Source organism: Gopherus evgoodei, chromosome 3 (assembly GCF_007399415.2).
Source record: "Gopherus evgoodei ecotype Sinaloan lineage chromosome 3, rGopEvg1_v1.p, whole genome shotgun sequence".
NCBI lineage: Eukaryota > Metazoa > Chordata > Testudines > Testudinidae > Gopherus > Gopherus evgoodei.
In genome coordinates this window covers 97,583,928-97,606,897 of record NC_044324.1, presented here as the reverse complement: position 1 = coordinate 97,606,897, position 22,970 = coordinate 97,583,928, and the positions used below count along the sequence as shown (strand labels likewise).

Below are 22,970 nucleotides of genomic sequence, written 5' to 3'. Positions count from 1 at the left end.
CAAGATTTCAAATGGATTTGAACTCCAATGAAACAGTTACAGTAGCTATTACTGAAGAGTAATATTAGCATTTTTATTGAAACACTGCAACAGTTACATAGTAATAAAATGTTTTCTTGGTAAACAGTTTAAAACACATTCACCAAGTATTGACTATTGTTCTGTGAAGGGAATGCAGTGATTTGGTTCTTCCTGACAACTTGACAGGAGGGAGGGAAAAAACACCACACAAAACAAAAAAATTCGATTTAAATATAAAGGAATGTATTTAAAAAAATGTGACTGACTATAGGGCCAAGACATCAAATGTCTTGAACAGTTTTTTGTTGTTGTTTTTAAACCATATTATAAAAATCTTGAGGAAAATGGTTATAAAATGAACACCTTCAATAGATGTACTCCAAGAATGACACTGGTGTGGAGGATCTCATTTTACATCCATTTATTTCATCCCATGGCCATTACAGCATAATATTCAATACATATCTAAAACTATAGAGAAATACCAGGATGACTAGTGTACATACAAGCCAAAATTAAAATGGTAGACAGCTGAATAAAAATAAGTATGCATTCAGCAGGAATCCAATGCAGTTAATTCAGTTCTTTTGGGAACCAGGTGCTAATGTGCCATTTTCTCATAAAATGAATCATAATTACTTCCAAAGAAAGATTCTGCTAAAAATTTTGATGGAAGCAAGTGTAATACTAAACTCTCTCCTATAAACTTAGGAGAAAGTTTCTTGAATCAATTTCCACCCTCTGAACACCATTACTACTTTTACATAAGCCTACTGTTTTATTAAGGCATAAATAACATGCCCTGAGCAATATGCTGGAAATTAGCCAAACATCCAAACAATTAAAGGCAGCACCAAGTGAATATTTTTTATAGACAAATTTAGCAATCCCCTTTGTAACTCATTTGTAGTTGGGAGTAACATGTTTGAAAAAAATATTGCTTTTAGATGCTGAGCAGACTGCAAGAAAACCACAAATGTTTTTATGCTACATATTTCAAACTGGTTGTCTAAAACTAGACAAGTAGAAGTGGCATAACAAAACAAATGGAACATTTATTTCAGTGCCTAACTCTAGGAAACCAGTTTAGAAAAAATTTGGCCTAAGACCATATAATAAACACCCTACCCAATAAAATCCAAGTCAAATATTAACTTTAAGAGGTAGGAATAGAGTCTGTTGTATACAACTGGTCTCAAATCAAGATGGAACCTGGGCAATGGCAGTCTTACTATGCCATCATGTTCTCAGATTGGCTTCCAGTCTTTTGTTCAAAAAAGCAGAGGCCATCTGGAGATATTGCTTATAAATTTCTTCATAATAAAGACTTAGAAGATTACTGAATCCAAAATTCTAAGCCATTTCTAAAGATAGCACACAATTAATGGCACACAAGATCCTTCTCTATGCAAGTTTAAGCCATACTTGGTAGTCCCTTTATAGCTGTCAGAGGATCCATAAAAGACACAACCAAATTATACATTTTATTCACATTTATTTTTCGCTTTTAGTGTGCTCACAGAAAATTAGAACACCTTAAGCAGGAGTTTAATAGCAATTTTTGTAAGCAAAGTTACATTCCATCTCTAAGTCAAATTGGTCAAAGCTTCTCCAGTATTTACAAAAACATGATAGACAAGATGCTACACAAAAACCATTGCATCTGAAGAGTTTTCCTTTATTTTCAAAGACAACTGGAAAAGAAAGCATTGTCTGCTGTAATCAAAAACATACCACAGTATAAACAGTAACCATTCCACTTATCACAGCTTGATTGAGTTTAAAATTTGTATTTAAAAGGTCCAAGATGACTGCAGTTTTACAAAAATGGGCAGGGTGGAAAGAGTTGCAAACTTCATGTGCTTCTGGATATCAAGATTTGTTTTTATACAATAGTCACAGTTAAAAACACCCTGCTGGTAATACATAATTACACTTTATTAAGGTCATAAACCAGCAATAAACAATAAAGCCTATACAACTTGTATTTCTACTTAATCACTGACTGGTACAGCTAACATGAGATAAGTGAAAAGTTCCTATGGTTTAAATGAATTCCTAAGACTATGATTTTTTTCTGGGTATTGATTTTTTTTCCTTTCCTTCTTAGTCAAGACTTGTAGTGTTGTAAACCTTATAGAACATCTGCCTCACAAAATACATTGTAATAACTTTCTTTTAAAAAAGACTAACCCCTTACATCATTTCTTGTGGCACACTCTTGGCAATTATGTGCATCACTAATTCCTCACTGTGGCCCCTATCACTTCATTTGATATCCCTTATTGACCCCACCCATCTCCTTCATATATGGGCATGTCCATAGATTGACAAAGAAAGTTTACATTTTGAATAAAAGATGCAAAGTATGCAAAAACATTAATACTGATGCAAAAAAAAAAAAGGAACAAGGCAGAGGGAGGTGTTTAGTCTCCCCTCTACCTGTTGGAATGGTGGTAACAGAATTATTTGAGATGGATCTGTGGGGAGAGAAAAAAAAGAGAAAGACATCTTTTAAATCAATCCCTGGTTGTAGACAAGTTCTCCAAAACCAGTACCTGGCACCACTCCAACAAACAAACAGGGGGAGAAAAGTTCTTCGATTATCTCAAAATTGCCATGTTTACTCTGCCGATTCAGCTGGTGGGGCTTCTGGACTAGACTCAGATGGGATTTCCTGTGTAGGAAGTGCTGCCTCTTCTACTTTGGGTGCCTCTTGTTCAGTTGAAGTGACCTCAGTTGTAGCACTAGGGGCAGAGGCAGCTGGTGCCTCTTCTGGTTTATCCTCAGGCTTTTGCTCTTCAACAGGCTTGGCCTCTTCTCCCGCAGGCTTCTCTGGTGCTGTCTCTTCCGATTTTGCTTCCTGAGAGTCACCAGTCTCCTCCTTTGTTTCCTCTGTGCTGCTAGCTGCAGCAGCACAGGACTCCTCCTGGGCAGATTTACCCTCCTCATTGCTTGTTGCTTCTGGAGCAGTAGCTGCTTCATCTTTCCCTCCCTCTGCAGAGGCAACTGCACCTTCATTCTCTGCTCCTTCCCCAGCCTCCTTTTTGTTCTTTTTAAAGGAGAAGCCACTTAGCTTAAAGGATTTTTTGAAGGAAAAGCGCTTCTTTTTTTTTTTCGGGGTCTCATTGCTGGAAGAAGGGGTAGCCCCCTCCTCTGCCTTCAAGGAGGGCTCTCCCTCAGCAGGCGAGGCTGGTTCAGTACTCTCTGCTTCTGTTCCCTCCTTCTCAGAGGCAGGCTCAGAAGAGGCTTGCTCTTCCTTCACTGTCTCTTCAGCAGGTGCACTGCCATTTGCTTGGACCTCCTCCTTGCCTGCCTCAGCAGCTGCTGGAGAGGCATCACCATTCACCTTTACATGGCCGTTTTCCTGGAAGAAAACAACTCAGTGTTATTGGAGAAAGATCTGCTTCTCAGCCATATCCCAAGCTCAACAGGGTCATCTGACAGGCAACAGCTCATTTCCCTTAACCAGAGTCTGCACTTTTAGACAAAACTGGATGGATCAGACAGTAGGGACTGTTTTAAGAATACTTGCCATGTTATGCCAATAACAAGGCATGATTTGAACAATTATACCAGTTTGAGGATTTGATCAGATCAAGTCATTAACTACAGAAACAGTGGGGTCCTAAGCCAGCAGTTGCAATGGGCAGACTCGCCATTGCTCCTCTCGAGAGAAGGCAGCACTGAGCTCTTTCAAAATCCACATCCCTGCCTTCTCCCCAGCCCAGCCTTCGTAAGCGCAGCCCATTGGAGCTGCACTGGAAACACAGCACCAAGCCACGCCCCGCCTGCTTTCATAGGGTACGCTGGGGACTCCTGTGTGGTTGAAAAAAGCCAACGCATCAGCAAGCCCCGGCAGGGCAGCAAGCCCTCCAATCACTGCAGCTCCAGCGGCCTCAGGCAGGCCGGGTAGAGCGGCTCTCCGCCGGCAGAGGGCACTGTGACGCCAGCTTGCAGAGCCGGGCCGGAGAAGGCCGGAGGGGAGGGGGCAGGGAAGAAGAGGAGAGCAGCTGGCGGGCTGCGGGGCTCTCGCACGCCTTGTCCAGCAGCAGCAGCAGCAGCAGCGCAGCTGAGGAGAAAGGCGAACAAAGCTCGCCTCGGTCCTTGCGTCCGTTTCACGCCCCCTTCAGCCAGCAATGAAATCAAAATAAAGACGTGGCTTCCCTCCCCCTGCTGGCTGGTTAAAAGACGCTCCCCGCCTCTCGCTGTATTTGCATTTTTAACGAGTCTAAAGCCTCTCCGGAGGACGGCGGAGCCCGGCTGGCTCCAGCAGCAGCTGCTCAGAGGCGTGGCGGGGGTACCCGGTGTTCAGATACAGGCGCCACTCGACTCCAGCGCAGCCCAGGCGGTGCGCCCAGCGCCGCTACCCCTGTTGCACGGGGGGCGGGGATGAGGGTCACGTTAGTGCAACGCCAAGAGTCACCCCCATCCCCCAAGTCCAGACTGTGTTGAAACAGCAGAATGACGCGAAAAGCCTCCCAGAGCAAGTCAGCCCCCCATGGTTTAAATCGTAGGTTGAGCCCGGATCCGTAGAGGAGTAGGGGCGAGGCAGGCATGCAACAATATGGAGAAGAGCGTGCTTCGCTACCCCTTCCCTTTTCCAGCCAGCCATCTCCCAGAAGCACAGCGATCTCCCTAACAGGGTACCCCCGGGCATGCCACTTCCCTCCCCTAACCTCACCACTGCCACTTTGCACTGCAGAGAGCAAATTTCATACTATCTACTAATCCACCCCCCATCAGGGGCATTTTTGGCTATTCACAGACAAACATCTTCAGGGGAATAAAGCTAATGCACTGAGATTGAATGGACAGAAAAGCCAACTCAGTATCACATTCCTCAGTTTACGAGCAGCTTGCACCCCACTCAAATAACGCACCAGTGATTTTTATCTGCTCCACTCCATTGAAAAAAAAATCGGGTCTATAGAACCCTTCCTCTCCCCCACCCCTTCCAATAAAACAGTGAAAAAGCCATTTCTTTGCCTCAAGTTTTCAAGATTAAGGCTTTGGCCGTATTCTCCATCTAATATGCTCAAGGCACCTCAAAGGGGGAGGAAAAATTAAACAGGATGCAAAGGATGCAAGTTTTGCCGTTTAAAAAAAAAGGGGGGGGTAGGTTTGAGGTTGAGGGGTTACCTGTCCATTCGCCTTGGAAGGAGATGCAGCCACCGCTTCCCCAGGTTTCTCAGCAGCGGCGTCGCCTTTTGCAGCGGTCTTGGAGAACTGGGCACCCATGCTGTCTTATTCAACAAAGAAACTCAAGAGATCCAAAAGGAGGGGAAACAAAGAGCGTTGGATTGGTATAAATACTGGGCGAGCAGCAACACACACACGCACACACACACCAGAGGGGGGGAAAAAAGAGAAGAGAGAACAGAACCGATTTATATGCACTCCTTTTTAAAAATTTAAGTTGAAGAGATCAAAAAGCGGCAGCACAGGAGGAAGGGGGGAAAAGGAGGGGAAAAAGTCGAGCAAAAAAAAAAGAGCCCAAGTTTAGTAAAAAGAAGTAATAAAAAAATCCCAGATTTGTAGCCGTACTGTAGACAAGGGGAAAATGGAGAAATCTCCCTGGTTGCTAATAAGATGCGGAGTCCAACGCCCAAGTGCACAGATGAATGGGCTTTCCGAGGGCTGACGGCAACCCCCCGCCCGTCGCCGACCAATCACGGCGCCGCCAGACAAAGGAGGGGGTGGGGCTTCCAATTGGAGCGAACAATGGAGCCGCGATTGCAATAATTTGAAATCAGCCTTTGACTGATAATTAATGCCCCGAAAATAAATAAAGTAATGGAAAAATGCATACACTCTTTTTTCTTCACTTAAAATGATGATGCATGGGTTTATTGCCCTTTCTTTTCTGAGGTGAACTAAGAGTGTAAGGGGATTTCATTTGACTTGCAGTGGCTCTGTTTGTGTGCCTCTGTCTCTCTCCCCCATTTGCTTCTGTGTTAAATTAGAGACAATGGTTTGACTTATGTGTTTGTGATTTCATCCTCTTTCCCCTACTCCACCCGCCCCCCTCCATCCTCTGCTGTAGAAGATCAACAGATACTATGCGAGGTTTGAGTTTTTTATTTAATTGGTTGCAATTGTTCTATCGCTCCAGTTTGGAAGGTATTTAAATCACATAGATCGAGTTCGAGTTTTGCCAAACGAGATCACGAGTTGAAATTAGTAGGTCTGTAGGCCAGATGTTGAAAATGGCAAAAGCTTCCGCGGCCGCCGCCGAAAAAGCAGAATCAAACCCCTCCTCTAGCAGTATTAGCTTGAAATAAAATATTCTGTAATTAGCCTACGGGTCTAATTAAATTCAACTGTCTGATTATCCTTGATTTATATTTTTAAAAATTGTTTTATGAGGCGGCTACCGCTTAGATTTTTCATGCATTAAATTACTGGATGAAGCGGCATTATCAGGGATATATTGGTGCTTTCCCCAAATTGTAAGAGCTAATTTGATACTAATTCGCTTGAAATAATATTGCTGCTAAGTACATGCGTAGCAGCAATTATTTGCGTGACATGCAAGGGATCCGCATCTCTTTTTAGGGGGTGCGGAGGAGTGGCTTTTTGCATGCCTGGCAGCCTAGGTCTACATGGACTGGTATTTGTTTTTTTCAGTTGAAATGGATAAATTATAGTGATGGGAAAGGCTGCCTAAACCTCTGTTGAAAGAGCAGTAATGAGAAAACTGATTACTTTTTTTAAAAAAGATCAAATCTCAAAATGTCCGATTTGTTTATGAACAAGAATGTTACAACTATTAAAATAATCCAGGGTTCAGAATTTCAAGACACCGGTCCAAACTGCCCACCTCTCTGACCCCAAAGATCTCATTGTGCTGCAGAATCTGATGATCTTTGTATGTTCGCTGCATTTCAATAACTCTAATATAAACAATCCTTTATTTGTAGCAAGAGGAGAATCAGTCAAGATAATATTTCATTTCTTGGGGGCAAAACACACGAAGGGGCATTTGTTTTTTAGATCAAGCTCTTATTCTCCCTTCTGCTGTATTTCAAATACAACTTCTCTCCTGCATTTCAAGGAAAACGGATCGCATCGCGAAAAACGCTTAGTACCAGCCTCGATTTCTTTGGTTTAATCATTATCTTTCTTTTCGAAACCAAGCTGAAAAGCGTCTGTAACGATTTGGTTTTTATACACTCTGCTTCGGTTTGATGCCTTAGTCAATCACCAAGTTATATTTCCCCAAAGCTGATGTAAATAGTTTTTTTGCAGAACTGCATCGTGCCAGCAAACATATCTTATCGCCCTTAAGGGAGAAGACGCTGGCCAGGCTATCGGCAGTGATGGTTGAAGGAAGCCAACCCCTTTGTGTAAATGGGAAAGTCCCAAACAGAAACGTAATTTAGACAAATCCAGTAACATCCAGACGTTTGTGAAATGCACTTTGGAGGAGGCTGTTGATTTTCTTCACCAGAAAAGCTGGAAAAATACCCTCCATCTGCACTTTTTGTGGTTGCTGTGTTAAATTGCTGTGGATCCTAGCTATGTGGCAAGACGCGTCTCCTCCAATATATGCACAGAGAGCAAAAGGACTTGAGATGTTTCTGCAGAACCCCATGGAGGAGGGGGCTTCTTTGTTACCCGGCTACATTGCTTTTGCAGGGTGCCCATTTACTGGGTATCGGCTGGTTTCCGTAGCGACGGCCGGCGAAGATTCGGAGCGTTTGGGGGGGCGAGGGGAGGCGAGGAGGAGGAGTGAGAAAGCGAGTGGGGGGAGGGAGCGAGAGACAGAGCGGAGCAGATGGACCCCTACCCTGGAGGGGGCGGTGGACGGGGGGAAGGAGAAGTAGTTGGCGCTGTGGCTGTAGCTGCTGGCCTGGGGGGGGGAGGGGAGGAGGTAAAATAGGAGTGGTGGCTGCAGGGGCGGGATTCCACAGCTGAGATTGGGAAGGAGTTTCCATGCCTTTGCAGCTAACTCGAATTGCGATCCCAGTAGTGTGGCTGACTTGGAGCCGGGGCATGGAAAAGCGAGCGGGGGAGGAGACTGATTCCGTGCCAGGGCTTCCAGAGGAAGCATGTGAAAGGGCAGCTGGACTAGTCTGAGGGGAGGGGGAATGCAAGGGACAGACACTAGGTATTTCCAACACGGAAAACAAATGAATGAGAGGAAGAGACCTGAATGCCAGGGGAGGGGAGGAAGGAATGGGGAGGGGGCAGGGAAGTGGGGTGTTGGAGTTTTTTTCTCTTACATCTCAGCCAGGAAAGGAAGGCAAGAGAGAGTTTATTGCAGTGTTGTTGTAGCTGTGTTGGTCTCAAGATATTAGAAAGACAGGGTGGGGGAGGTAATATCTTTTATTGGATCAACTTCTGATGGTGAGAGAGGAGCTTTCCAGAGCATAGGAAGAACAAGGGACCCAATAATCAAGCTGACTAGTATAACCCCACCCATGTACTTATTCACTATACTGATTTGGACTCTTAATACATTCCATGCCTGGCGTACCAGAGCCCACTTTTCCACTGAAGCTTTAAAAACTCCTGCACCCCAATCTGGGTCTATGCTGGTTATGTGATATGTATGTATCTCATGATCCTTGTAACTGATACGTGTAATCCCTCATAACTCAAGCTTGACCCCAGATGTACTGTACCTTCCCTCTTGTATATATTTAATTTTAAACATCAACTTTAAAAAAAAATTCTCTTTGTTTCCTTTTGTCTCCCCCATCCATTTGTTGCAGTCACATGTTGTCTCTGGTATCAGACTGTAAGCTCTGTGGGGCAGGGGGCTGTTTCTTTGTTGTGTGTTTGTACAGCACCTAGCACAAAGGGGCCCTGGTCCAGCTGAGGTGCCTAAGCATTAACACAGCAAATGAATAACAGTGACAAAGAGAAAGCTGTTCAGGAGTGTTCATTGTCATCACTGGGGAAGTAAAACCTGTTGGGAGTGTATATCTAGTGACCGATACATAGTAGAGACAATTTGTCATGAAAAAGAACCTTGGAGGTCTCCCACTAAATCTTATATCCCTGCAGTGAAAGCAATGCGATGCAGGGGCAGTTGGCCAGGTTCCTTATGGTGCTAGTCCTGTTTGCAAAGAAATTTTAGCCTTTTATAGATCCCTTCTTGTTTTGATTTTAATTAGATCATTTTTATTTGTTTGGATTAGTATGTTACCTGATGTCATATTGCCTGAAGAGTAAGCCAGAATTGCAAAATCAGTGTAAAAATCCATGTTTTCCCTTGTCCAGGCATAGTGGTAAACCTTTATTCCATATGCCAGCTCATCTGAATTTTAGAGAAATGTCACGAAAGTATTTTACAGAATGATTGTAGGAGTCATGATGGAGTATGTATTGTGATCCCAATATGTTTTCCAGGCATCAGTCATCTCAGTATTTTATAGCTCTACAGTAAAACAAGACAGCATTACTTATACAAATTCTTCTGTACAGATGGTACGTGCTGATCAACCAGTTGTACAACAATCCAATTAAATAACTCAAAAGTACACATACACTCCCTCCCACAAGTTCCCAACAAACCCTGCAGATAACCTAAATTCTGAGCTGGAAGAATGAAATTTAACCCCTTAGCAAAACTACTTCCAGCTAGTCTTCTGGCTGTCCACCATCACATGTTGCCTCTTCTGCCCCCAACACACACATGTGTTTTAGGATAGATTCTTTATTCTTCTAAACTGTTGGCAATTAGCAATTTACATGACTAAATGAAAAATAAATAAAATACACCAGTCTACTGATCTACAATTGTATTCTTCCAGCATGAGCAGCACTAATCAAAGGTGCAATAAATTCAATTCATATACAGTCCCTTTCATCCTAAAGCATCCCAAAGTACTTCACTATTCAATATACAAACTATACACAGGACTCATTTAGGCTATCTAATGGCACTAATATACAATTTAGGAGATAAAGTGAATAAGGATGCTGTAATATCAGATTGAAATTGAAAGAGAAATTCATGGAAGGCAGCATGTAATTAATGAAGTATGGAGTTTGCCAGGCACAAAGGTTACGACCGTTACTCTTATGAAAACCTGCAGGTTTTATGTTTCATCTAAAAGACAGCACTCCCAACAATACACATCTACCATAGTGTATTCTCATAGACATTAAGGTCAGAAGAGCCCATTGTGATCATCTAGTCCAGGGATCGGCAACCTTTCGCATGCGGCCCATCAGGGAAATCTGCTGGCGGGCCAGGATGATTTGTTTACCTGCCGCGTCCACAGATTCGGCCGATCGCAGCTCTCACTGGCTGCGGTTCACCGTCCCAGGCCAATGGGGACTGCAGGAAGTGGCGGCTAGCACATCCCTTGGCCAGCACATTGCAGGCCACAGAATCTCATCTCACCTCAACTATGACTACTTCATCACTTCCTGCAACATCCTAGGTCAAATCTAAATTAGAAAAGCTTTTCTGATAAACTGGCAAAGCGTTTCTAGTGTGTATGACCCTTATGTCAGTGTAACGGTGCTTGAACTGGCATCCTTTTTTTCAGTCCCATCTCAAATGAAGTAAGCTATACTGCTAGCAAAAGCCAGTTTTGCCAGTATAATTGCATCTATACTAGGGGGTTTGTTGGCACAGCTATTTGAGTCACAAATCATATGCCTAACTGACATGGCTATTCAGCAAAAGTTTGTAGAGTAGGCCTAGCTTCAGTTTCTGTTGCTTAGTAGTCTCTCATCTGAATACTGAGCTAGCTTTTCTTTCTTTAGCATGGGAGATCAGTTGAGACAACGCTACGTGTAAACACTACGTGTAAACAGTTACATTCTAATAGCATGTTGCATATAGTGCCTTTCATTCAAGGATATGAAAATTAATATTACATTAGCATCTATAGGCCACAATTGAGATTGGGGTCCAGTTGAGCTAAGCATGGTACAAACACATAGGGCTTGCATAATGGTATAGTAAAAGTGACAATAACCCACCACAAAACAACCAAAACGCTCCCACCCTTAATGTGGATGCAGTTATACCTGTAATACAATAGTTACACTGATAAACCTATTCTGGTTTGGGTACATAAATAAATTATACCATTATATGGCACCTTTTATTGTTATAACTGCAATAAATAAAATCACACCCCTAACCAACATAGTTATACTTGTAACACTTTTAAGTGTAGACCAGCCCCTATTTAGAGACTATCCTGTGCTGCAGAACCTACAAACAAAATAGACAAGACAGGAAGGGGAGGCAGAGAGTTGAAGGTGTGACTTACCCAAGACCCCATACAGTAGGTCAGAGGCAGAGCCAGCGATGGGAGAGCTAGGTCTCCTGACTTGCAGTCCAATGCTCTATCCATGGAGCCACCACATTGCCTCTCCTACTAAAACACTTTAGAAATAGTCTCACAACACTCTTGTTGTGAATTTATTTTCATTATCTTCATTTCACATAGATGGAAACTGAGGCAGAGATAGGTGAAATGACTTGACCAAAGTCACAGAACAAATCATATGTGCACCAGACTTTGAGCTATAGACTTTCAGTCTCATTCTCTAATCAGCAGTGATCTTCCTTCTCAGTAATACTTGATATTTACATGTTGCAAGTGTTGTTGTAGCCGTATTGCTTCCAGGCTATTAGAGAGACAAAATGTGTGAGGTAATATTTCTTATTGGACCAACTTCTGCTCATGAGAGACAATAGGCAGAGCTCTTCTTCAGGTCTGGGAAAGGTAACCAGAGTGTCACAGCTAAATAAAAGCTGGAACAGATAATGTATTAGTCCATGTTGCTACAGATTGTTATAATAAACAGTAAATCCAGTGTCTTGATTAAGTCCATGAGTTCTGGTGTCTAGCAAAGTTATTAATTTAAGCTCCAAGGCTCGTCTTTTGAAGGTACACATTCCTTTAAGAATGAGGACTGAGAAGTCAGATACAGAGTTATAGTTTTGTGAAAAATGTTCACCAACAGGTGATATTTTTTGTGTGTGCATTCATTTGAGAGAATAGTGATTGTCTTTTTTCACCCACATGTTGGGACATTTAGCTCACTGGTGAGGTAGATCATGTAGTGATAGACATGTAGTAACCATAGATCTTGAAAGATGTGTTGTGGAAGTGTTGATCGTTGTAGCAGTGGAGATATGTCTGTAGGTTTTGCATTTGTTGTTACAGCAGGGTCTGGTGCCACTTTGAGTTGGTGTGTCCTGATCTGTGGGGAGCTTGCTTCTGATGATGAGTTTGGTGAGGTTGTGGGGGTTGTTTAAAGGCCAGAAGAGGGAGATCAGGAAAGATTTCTTTCAGGACATAGTCTTCATGGAGTATGGGTTGTGATTGTTTAATAATACCCCATATGAGCTCCAGTAGGGGGTGATAGGTGACAACAAGGGCTGTGTGGTTGGAGAGTTGTTTTTTCGTTATTGAAGCAGGTTCTCTTGGAATATTTGGGAGGCCTGTACCATGATACAATCTGTTTCTCTGGTAGAGTATCCTTGTTTGCTAAAGGCGTTTTAAAGTGTGTTAAAGGGTGTATCCTGGACTTTCTCCTCAGAGCATATTTCTGTGGTAGTTGAGTGCCTGGCTGTAGGTAACAGATTTCTTGAGGTGCTTGGGGTGGTTAGTGGATATAATATATTCATTTCCATTTGACATATGAAGAAGCTGAGAGAAAGGATAAATAATTTGTCCAAACCCACACAACAAGCAAAAAGCCAGAATTAGCTCTCAAAATTCCAGCAGACCACATAAATGGCAGTGACTTTTGGCGTTAGACCAGGATAAAAGATATATTTTAAAAAAATATATTACTGAACATAATTTAATTAAGATGTTAAATTTCTTAACTTTTTTTTATGTTTCAACTTGTCACATGTAGACAGAGCAAGTTGTATTTTAACACATTATCTGGTTGAGATGAATGTGTTAAAATACAACTTACCCTGTCAACATTAGGGTTTTAAAACATGTTAATTAAAAGAGTTCATTAACACATTTTTCAAAGACACCTTTTGTCCAGCCTAGACAAGCCCTTAGAAAACACAAATTCAAGAAAACTATGGAAGCTGAAAATAGAGGAAAAGCATTACAGAAACTGTGAACCAATGTGGGCTGCTTGGTGTGCTCAGTTGAATGTAATTTCCCAGAATCCCCTTCCAATAGTTATCTAAACTCAGAGAACATACTGAAAAGTCTGCTTGTGTTTTGAGATGCACAGAGAACTTTGCTGTATGTAAAGAAAGCAACAAACAAACAAAAAGATAATCAAAGTTTACACTGAGAGAGAATGTTCTCTGTGCTTCAGCCTCCCCTGAAGCCATTTCTTCTATTATCCTGTATTGTTACTCAGTATCAATGTAGCATATGCATAAGAAAGAAAACATCTTGCCTTCCCAGGGAACATTCAGTCTGACAGGCTAAAGTAATTTCAGTCATGTTTTAAACCATACATACTTTCCGATACTGAGGACTATAATCTGGATAATACAAGTCTCATATGGCTACACTTGAAATTTTGTAGTGTGAGTGTAGTCGGAGCACCAGCGCCCAGCGCTGCACGTAAACCACATCCCTTACGGGTGTAGCTTGCAGCGCTGGGAGCCGCGCTCCCAGCTCTGCAGCACTGATTACATTGAGGCTTTACAGCGCTGTATCTTGCAGCGCTCAGGGGGATGTTTTTTCACGGTGACTCCTGAGCGCGAAAGTTGCAGCGCTGTAAAGTGCCAGTGTAGCCATGGCCTCAAATTCTAAAACTAAATGAAGATTTATAAAATGGTTTCAAAATTTTGCTCCTGGTTTCAAGAGATGCACATTTCATGATGTCCCAACTCTCAGCATTGTGATTTCTTAATGATCTATCAATTGTTTGTTTCTTCAAGCTTTCTTTGAGCTTCATACAGTGCAATCTCTATTAGTCACTTGAAATATGTTAACTACTTATGCTAAACAATCTGTTCCACCTTGTATTTAGCTGCAGCGCTCTGACGGCTTGTCTACACTCGAACCGCTACAACAGCACAGCAGCTGCGCTGCCATACTGCTTCACTGTAGACACTAGCTACGCCGATGGGAGGGGCTCTCTCGTTAGCGGAGGTCATCCACCTTCTGAGAGATGATGGAAAAATTCTTCCATTGACCCAGCACTGTCTACAACCGGGGGTTAAGTTCGCTTTACTATGTTGCCCGGGGATGTGGATTTTTTACACCCCTGAGCAAGGGTTTGGGAGGGGGTGAGGGCTCCAGTGGGCGGTGCAGTCTCTGCGGGGGGGCAAGGATTTTCAGAGTTTGGGGTACAGGAAGGGACTCCAGGCTGGGGAGTGGGGCCAAGATTTTCAAAGTGTGGGAGGGGCTTAGGGCTGGGGCACGGGGTTGGGGTGTGGAGGGTGTGAGGGCTTTGGTTGGGGGTGAGGGCTCTGGGGTGGGGCCGAGGATGAGGAGTTTGGGGTGCAGGAGGAGGCTCTGGGATGGGGTTGAGGGGTTCAGAGTGCAGGAGAGGGCTCAAGGCTAGGGCTGGGGATTGAGGTGCAGAAGGGGTGTTCGGGTATGGGCTCCGGGCGGCCCTGGGAAGCAGCCCTGCAGCTCCCATTGGCTCCCTGGCTGTCTCTGTGCCTAGAAGTCAGAGGGACATGCCGGACGCTGCAGCCAAATGGACTTTTAGTGACCTAGTCAGTGGTGCTGACCGGAGCCACCAGGGTCCCTTTTCAACCAGGCGTTCTGGTTGAAAACTGGACACCTAGCAATGTAGCCTGGTTGACCTAACTTTTTAGTGTAGACCAGGCCTAAGGGTACGTCTACAGTATGAAATTAGGTTGAATTTATAGAAGTCAATTTTTTAGAAATCGATTTTATAGAGTCGATTGTGCGTGTCCACACTTAAGACCATTAACTCGGCGGAGTGTGTCCACAGTACCAAGGCTAGCATCCACTTTTGGAGCATTGCACTGTGGATAGCTATCCCACAGTACCCACAGTCTCCACCATCCATTGGAATTCTGGGTTGATCTCCCAGTGCCTGATGGGGCAAAAACTTTGTTGCGGGTGGTTCTGGGTACATGTCTTCACCCCCCCCACACCCCATGAAAGCAACCACACACAATCGTTTCACACCTTTTTTCAGGGGTCCCGTCCACAGGACCCACTCCGCCCACTGCCTGCCTGGATGATAGGAACCCCAAGCAGGCAGTAGGCTGAGCAGGTCAGCAGACGGAGCCCCAGAGCAGCAGCAGGGTGAGCGGCTCAGCCTGCTGCCGGTCTGGGACTCTGTCCGCAGGCTCCTGCCAGCTGGGGTCTCACTCAGCCCCGCTCAGCTAGTGACTCCAGGTCATTCTCTTCTTTAAGTTTTGTCTCATGGAGATTCAGTCCTGCCTGGAATATCATGTGAGCTGGAGGCTTCTGCCTCAGGCTGCTTGCCTAGCCGGCAGCACCGCACAGTTGCGCCTACCCTAGCTTGCCCCTTGCTCCCATGGCTCATGAAGCCTGGACAGTAGTAAGGAGCAGTTCAACTTGTGGAATGACAAATCCAGAACGAAGGATTGCACTCTATGGTCCACGTTAAGATTATTTCAGAGTCCTGGATAGCATTTAGTCCCTATAAAAAGCTTCATGAAAAATTTCCCCCACCCCTAAAAAAAATGTTAATTTATCAGAGAAGCTGAAAGGGTAAGGAACCCGGGACTATAACTTAGAGAGCGCTTCCATATTATTTAACTCATAATTGCTATAATTCAAAGTAAAATTTCACAGTGTGGTCTGTTCTAAGACTAAAAATGCAGGAGGGGAGTCAGAAAAAGGAACAGTGACCTGTTTCCACCCAGTTTTAAATCAGGGATGTTTCATGTGTTATGTGATCATGGTCACCACTACACTACAGGGCTTTTGTGTGTTAGGTGAATGTGATAACCACTACACTACGGGGCTTCTCTTTTTTTGCCACAGACTTTGCTGAATGCACAGGAATGTTTTCTCTAGCTACAGAAGCTACCTAATGCAATGTCTATATCTATGGCCTTCCTGCTCACAAAGCGGTCATGCCCCCGCCCAAAGCTGACACAGCGACCTGGCTCGGGCAGGATTGCTAGCGAGGCATGACACTTTTGCTGTTAAGCAAACACAGCAATTCTTTCCTGGCCTCTTTCACTGTTTGCCTCCATGCATTCAGCTGTGCCCTATCAGTGCAGGAGGACTGCATGAGCTCGGAAAACATGTCATCACGAGTGCGTTTTTTTCACTTCTAATCTGCGATAACCTCAGGGACGGAGATGATAGGGAGAATGTAGAAACATTCTGGGGGGACTGCATGATCAGCTGTGCTGCTGAGTGCTGCTGAGTTCGCAATGCTGGCCAAACAGGAAATGAAATCCAAAAGTTCCCCGGGCTTTTCCTGTGTACCTGGATAGTGCATCTGAGTTCAAAGTGCTGTCCAGATCAGTCACAATGGAGCACTCTGAGATAGTTCCTGGAGGCCAATACCGTTGAATTGCATCCACACTACCCCAAATTCGACCTGGCGTTGTTGATTTCAGCTCTAATCCCTTCATTGGGGAGGAGTGCAGAAATCAATTTTAAGAGCCCTTTAAGTCGAAAAAAATGGCTTTGTCATGTGGACAGGTGCAGGGTTAAATTGATGTAACACTGCTAAATTCAACCTAAACTCATAGTGTAGACCAGGGCTAAATACATTTCTCAGACCTGAAGAAGAACTCTGTGTAAGCTTGAAAACTTGTTTCTCTCATCAATAGTAGCTGGTCTTTAAATAGGTATGACCCTACCCACCTTATCTCTCTAATAATAAATTAGTTATATTAGCCAAGCAATTAAATAAATGGGTTTTATTACTATTAAAACATATATCTTAGATTTTTCTTCTGCATGCACATCCACTCCTTATAATTAAAAAAGTCTTTATCCTTTAAATAAATTATCACAAATTACACAATTCCAAAATATTGAGGTCTGGGGCCTGATCCAGAGCCCACTGAAATAAATTGAAACCTTTTCATTGACTTCAGTATGTTTCAGATCCAGTCCTAGAATTTGGTCTCCAAGGGTATGTCTACATTGCAGTTAAAAACCTGCAGCTAGCCCTTGGGCCCATGAGGCTGTTCAATTGCTCTGTAGATGTTCAGACTCGGGCTGCAGCCTGAGATCTGGGACCTTCTAGAGCCTGAGCCTGCATGTCTACACCTCAATGAAACAGACTCTTACTCTGATCCCTGCGAGCCCCAGTCAGCTGGTATGGGCCAGCCCCAGTTTTTTATTTGCAGTGTAGATATACCTCAACGCTACAATTATAGATAGAGAGTAATTCTGTTGGGTTAACAGAGTAACAGGATTGTGTCTGAACCACTGAGATTTATACTAGTACTAAATCAGTGTCTGCATCTATATTAAGGAGGGAAAGAGGAAAGAAAAGAGTTTCTAATCATTAGTAGACTAGATTAATTATGATGATTGTTGTGGGGAAAAAAAGGATGATGTATTAAAGGTGTATTTGGGAAGGAAAAATCTTCACTGTCCTTTTTTGTGTACAGTAGTAATGGCATTTAACTGTGAGAAAACAATACCTGAGATAATCTTGTTGAAAGGAGTCCCTAGGAAGCTATGAAAATCATAAGTTTAATGTGGACACCTGCCTTAAATATTTTTATCCCCTCTGTATAAAAATCTGTATAGAATAGAATATATCATGGTAATTTCTGTTTATTCCTTTTAAATTATATTTTCTCACACTTTAGATACGATCTCCCACTTTCTTTCTACTGTGCTGTAAATGGTTTGTTCAAGTCTTACTGCTCAAGCAACAAATGTGGCATTTTATTGACAAAGACAGATGGCAATTTCCCCTACAGTCAGTTTTCTTTTCACCAGATGACATATAAAACATTTGGTATGCTACCAAAGGATGTACCAAGGCACCTTACTAGCCTCACTAGTACCCCAATGATTTGGTAAAGCTTAAGCCTTCTTGGCCTATGAATGTACTGGATAGCTGTTGGCTATTACACATTTGATTTAGATCTGTTTTCATTATCTGTATCATCTATATATTTTTTTAACCCATATAAATATCCTTTTTCATATTTGCTGTTTGTCTAGCCTACAAGCTGCTTATTTCCACATTCACATGCTTGTTTAAGCCAGTCTCTTTCCATCTTTTGGGCATTCAGCAATAGGCTGAGGTTAAACAAATAGTGAAATCCTGGTCCCTCTTTCAGTCAGCCAATAATGTGCAGGCTCCATTGCTCACTTGTTAAGATTTCAAACAAGCATCTTTGTGCTTTCTCCCATGCTGCTTCTTACACTTAGGAGGAACTTCCACTAAGCACCTGCAAAGCCACCTCCTTATCCACCTTCAAACTCTCCTTTGCTGCGATGCCATGAAACATTAACAACAGTTAGTTTATTGGTTCTTTGATACCACCGTCGTCTCTTGTAAGCTCTTTGAGGCAGAGACTGTATTTTTGTTCCTTTTGTACAGCACCTAGCACAATGGGGTCCTGACCCATAACAAGGGTTGCAAAATACTATGGTAATAGTAATACTATTGAAAGCAACGGCAATGTGTCTGCTTTTTGCTCCTTTGACAGTACTCCCCTTCTTGAATCTTCATTGCCTTTGCTTGGAGTGTATCCAAATCATTTGGCTGGCATGCATAAAACCTTGAGAGAAACTTGAAACAGTTGGTTATCATGACACAGGCAAAAATCCCTATTTCTTTCTTAGTCCAACATACTTCATGTACATTTTCTTCTTTTTCATGATTTTTAGATTACTTTGCAGATGGCTACACTCCTACAGTAACATTTTTTTGGTTTCAGAAACATTTCCATTTAAAGCTTTAATGTACTTACCATGACAAAATCCCAGAAACAGACCAACATTTGATCAGACTCATTTAAATATTTTGAAATCTAAAATTACAAACACGTTAAAAAAACACAACAACATTTAAACAAAAAAATTTTTTTAAATGAATTTCAAGTAACATATAAATAATACCTTACTTTTATATACTCCGGTTCCTGGCATTCTCAAGCACTGTACATCTTCTATATGCAAAAGCACTGAGATGCAGCTGCCCGTAGCATGGAAAGCTGCAACCATCCAGCCTACAGCATATGCACACTAATTATGGCAAGAGAAATTTTGGCCAAAGCCATTGAGGAAAATCACAACTCTTGCCAAAGGTGCTGTAGAATTTTCAATGTCCAGACAGAGCAGGTAGAGCCATGGTTTTTAAGATCCCTCCCAGAGCTTTACACATATGGCAACATGCTAGAACTAAATTCTGCTGCAAACCCCACAGTTTCTGTGATACTCTGATGCACAGTCGGCTGGAAATTCAGCCTCAGGGCAGTTAAAAAATGCACATTTGTATGGAATTAAATATGAAAATGAAGAATTCAGTAAGAAAAGTTCTCCTTGCATTGTTTATGCTGACAGTAAATGCAGTTTATTTTACTCTGCTCTAAATTTTCACTTTTCCCGGGGATGCAGATTTTTGTATTGTATTATTTTGTATTGTAAATACACAATTTAATTATCGGAGCCTGAGGGTTTTGGAAACCAGCATTAGAGTTCTTTCGGGACTGTGGGATAATCATGTTTCTTTTAAGAGATATAAATTGCCTTAATTAGTCTTCAGAATCTACAAATGAGTGAGAAGAAGAAGAATGTTTGCACTTCTTTTTGAACTATTGTTTCAGGTTGTCTCCAGACTCAGGAAGACAACACTGCATTAATTATTCTTGGTTTAGGCCATGTCTACATGTACAGTGCTGCTGTGGTGCAGCTGTACCAATACAGCTTCACTGCTGCAGCGTGTCTGATGAAGAGCTCTCTCTTCGGCATAATAAAACCACCTCTATGAACTGCAGAAGCGTTCATGTCTGTGTAACTTATGTCGCTAAAGGGGGTGGTTTATTCACTCCTCTGCGCGACATAAGTTATGCTGATGTAGGCTGTAGTGTAGACATAGCTTAAGTTGGAAGGATGTCTTCACAAACACAAGGGCAAGACACACAAAACAAAAAGACACTCTCAAATTCTGGAGCACAATTTGCAGTAGGAGATGGATTCTCTGGTCATTTGCACAAGTGCATAATACACAGTGAACTGTTCTCATTGGAAGGGTTTCCCATAGAATGATGCTTGCCAGAGTCCACACTATATAACTAATTTTCAAAGTTTGCCTAGACAATGTTGAGTGAAGATCTGTAATTCCTGCAAGTCTATGTATCCCAAAATTCACACTGAGACTAATGAAACTGTCCTCAGCTCATGACATAGGGAAGATGTACTCTAGATATGGTGCTGATTGACATTAATTTCTGTTCGCCAGATGCAGTATACTGGTGCCCTGGTGGTAGATAATCCAAAGCAGCACGGGTGAGTGCAGAGAGTGGGGGAGACAACAGATAGACCACCCATGTTTGATAATATCACATACCAGTGAGAGGAACTTCTTTGGTTTTATTATAATTTTCTTAGTTTAGAAATCTCTCCATATAAACATTTCTCCCTTTAATTTTATTTATTACATAACATTCACCTTTAGGAGAGCTATAAAAATGCTATATACTTGTCATACAGTGACAATTCCATTTGAACAGTTACTGTGTTCTTCAAGCAAGCTAACAGCAATATATCATTTAGAAGCATTCCCTGGGGCTGTATTTCTTAATTAATGTAATTTTTAATTAATGGGTTATAGGTTAACTTGGAGATACAGAACGCCATTCAAGCACTTCCAGCTTTTCCCTTAAAAGAATCTTCTTTGCACATCCAAAAGTAGGGATTTTGTATGGCTATGTCTATACCCATGTATATCTGTTATGTGCTGACCCACTAACCCATTTATCTTACACAAATAATTTTCCAAGTAATACAAACTTTCTGCAGCTAAAAGTGATAAGGGCAAATAAACAAGGTCTGCTTCTAAATCTGTATGACTCAACATGTGTATTTACATATCTTTACTGCAGATGAGGTTTCTTAGATGCATTCTTGGTAACAATCACTAAATATTTGTTAGATTATTCCTTTCATTTACATACATGAAGAAACAGTTTGGTATTTACTAGATCATAAACAATTGAAAGAGCACATGTGTAAGATTAAAGCCAAAACTTGCATTCCTTGCATTACAAAGCTGCCACTGGTATGTGGGTGCATTAGAAATGGAAAATCAACCCCTAATAGATCTAGGTCCTGCCCCTGCTGACAATGAAGCCAATGGCAAAACTCATCAATGAGGGCTGGACCACAGCCCTGTGCTTTTATCAGGTCTATTAGGGTTGTTAGGTAGGTTTGTATTGTTATCATTTTCAAATGTCCTTCACAGTGCTAGTGTTCTCAAGTGATGGAATGCTTTGAGTTCTGATTAATTGTGAGAGTAGTAGTTAGCAAAGTATACCTGGCCTGTATAATCAGGGAGGTGCTCTTTTGAGAACTGTGTTGTAACTATGCCATAAAACCCTGATAAAGGACCTAAGGTCCCATCTAAACTTCCACTCTCATTATGTTGGTGAGCCAGTTAAATGCTGCTTGTCTTCTTACTGGGTTACAAATATTACTTTTTGTATTTATTAGTAGCATTATGGTGACACAATCCCCAGCCAACATATAGTGAGAGACAGTCCCATTGTGAAGAGCTCACATTGTAAATAGGTGAGATGGACAAAGGAAGCATTGTTACTTTCACTTTAAAAATGGGGAGCTGAGGCACAAAGAGACAAAGTAACTTACCCAAGATCTCTCTGGGAGAGATAGGAACTGAACCTAGATCTCCTGAGTCCTCCCAGTCAAGCGCCTTAAACTTAAAAGCATCCTTTCTCTCTGCAGCAGTGGTACCAATACTGGGAAAATTAGCGAGGGGGAGGTTAATGTAGCCAGGACACACTGCACTCAGAACAGTTCATAAAAAGCTCTTTAATCAGAGCTCAACTTCTACATAGCAATTCTGCAACATGACAGACTGTGGTGATTTGAACAGCTTAAGCAGAGATGTTATATTTGATTGAACAAAAATGGATGGAAAAAGTCCTGAGTCTGTTTTTACTCTGTCTAGGTAGTTTTATGGCCTTTGCCACCATACTACCTCTATATCACTAATGTATTTAGCCTCATAAATCCCCTGTGAAGTAGGAAGTATTATCCCCATTTTACAGAGGAGAAGAGGCCCAGGCTGGAATAAATGATTTGCCTAAGATCACACTGGAATTGACCCCTTTTCTCCTGAGTTAAAGTTCAGTGCCCTATCAACTACTAAACCATCCATCCTCGATGGGAGTTTTATTTGGAAAAGGATGAAGTAGAAACGGATGGAGCCCTCTGCATGCAGATCACCCTCTACTTGGTTAGATGTCATGAAATAAGTGGCAATGCCTTAACCATATGCGTGTTGTAAAGGTCACTAAGACCTCTTCCATCCTTATCAAGGGGATTGCTAACCTTCTCTCCTTTCATACACCCTCTACTTGTGGGCATTCAGCTACCACTGTGGCACCATCTCCTCTCCCGAGATCCTTCAAAGAGTCCTTTTTGGGGGTCAGGGAAATATTATAGTAGTACTGGGGTGAGGAAGGCCAGTTGCAGCAGCAGGAAGACCAAGGATGAAATTGGAAGGAATATGTATTGTTCCCCACTCCCAGCCTCAAGCCGTTCAGACAATCCACAAAAAATAATACAACCTGAGGTGCATTAATTTTTCCGTGGGTTCCCTCCGTATTATGGAACCACTCCTCTTCTTCATTGATTGTTCTAGGAAAGATAGTAGTGCAAGTAGCCTGGGGAATGTGGTTCCTAAGCATTCATGATGCATAAAAGTCAATGATGAGGCAAAGAGCTTATGTGTTATTGGCCTTGGCATTCTGTGGAACCCCAATGATCTGCAGGATGTGAGGGGGGAACCTCTTGTTTTTCCTGGCCACTCCCAGTCAATTTTGGGGAACATACCAGCCACTTTCATTGGTTTTTTGTTGG

At 42.4% G+C, this 22,970-nt stretch overlaps 1 protein-coding gene and 1 non-coding gene across 2 annotated transcripts; both read right to left on the bottom strand.

The window, feature by feature from the left end:
* Positions 1–418: 418 nt before the first annotated feature.
* On the bottom strand, positions 419–5,651 carry MARCKS (myristoylated alanine rich protein kinase C substrate). The gene is made up of 2 exons (XM_030556153.1): positions 5,164–5,651; positions 419–3,388 (listed from the first exon to the last, which is right to left on the bottom strand). The coding sequence occupies exons 1-2, from the start codon at positions 5,260–5,262 to the stop codon at positions 2,645–2,647; spliced, it is 843 nt and encodes a 280-aa protein (XP_030412013.1). The 5' UTR covers positions 5,263–5,651; the 3' UTR covers positions 419–2,644.
* Positions 5,652–22,339: 16,688 nt separating this feature from the next.
* On the bottom strand, positions 22,340–22,461 carry LOC115649571. The gene has a single exon (XR_003999883.1). It is a non-coding gene; the product is annotated as a U6atac minor spliceosomal RNA (small nuclear RNA).
* Between the last annotated feature and the right edge of the window lie 509 nt (positions 22,462–22,970).

Bases quoted from the DNA above. Each gene is read 5' to 3' on its own strand.
- MARCKS (XM_030556153.1), bottom strand. From the start codon at position 5,262: ATGGGTGCCCAGTTCTCCAAGACCGCTGCAAAAGGCGACGCCGCTGCT. The intron at 3,389-5,163 runs GTAACCCCTCAA...GTTTTCTTCCAG, and splicing joins CTTCCAAGGCGAATGGACAG to GAAAACGGCCATGTAAAGGT.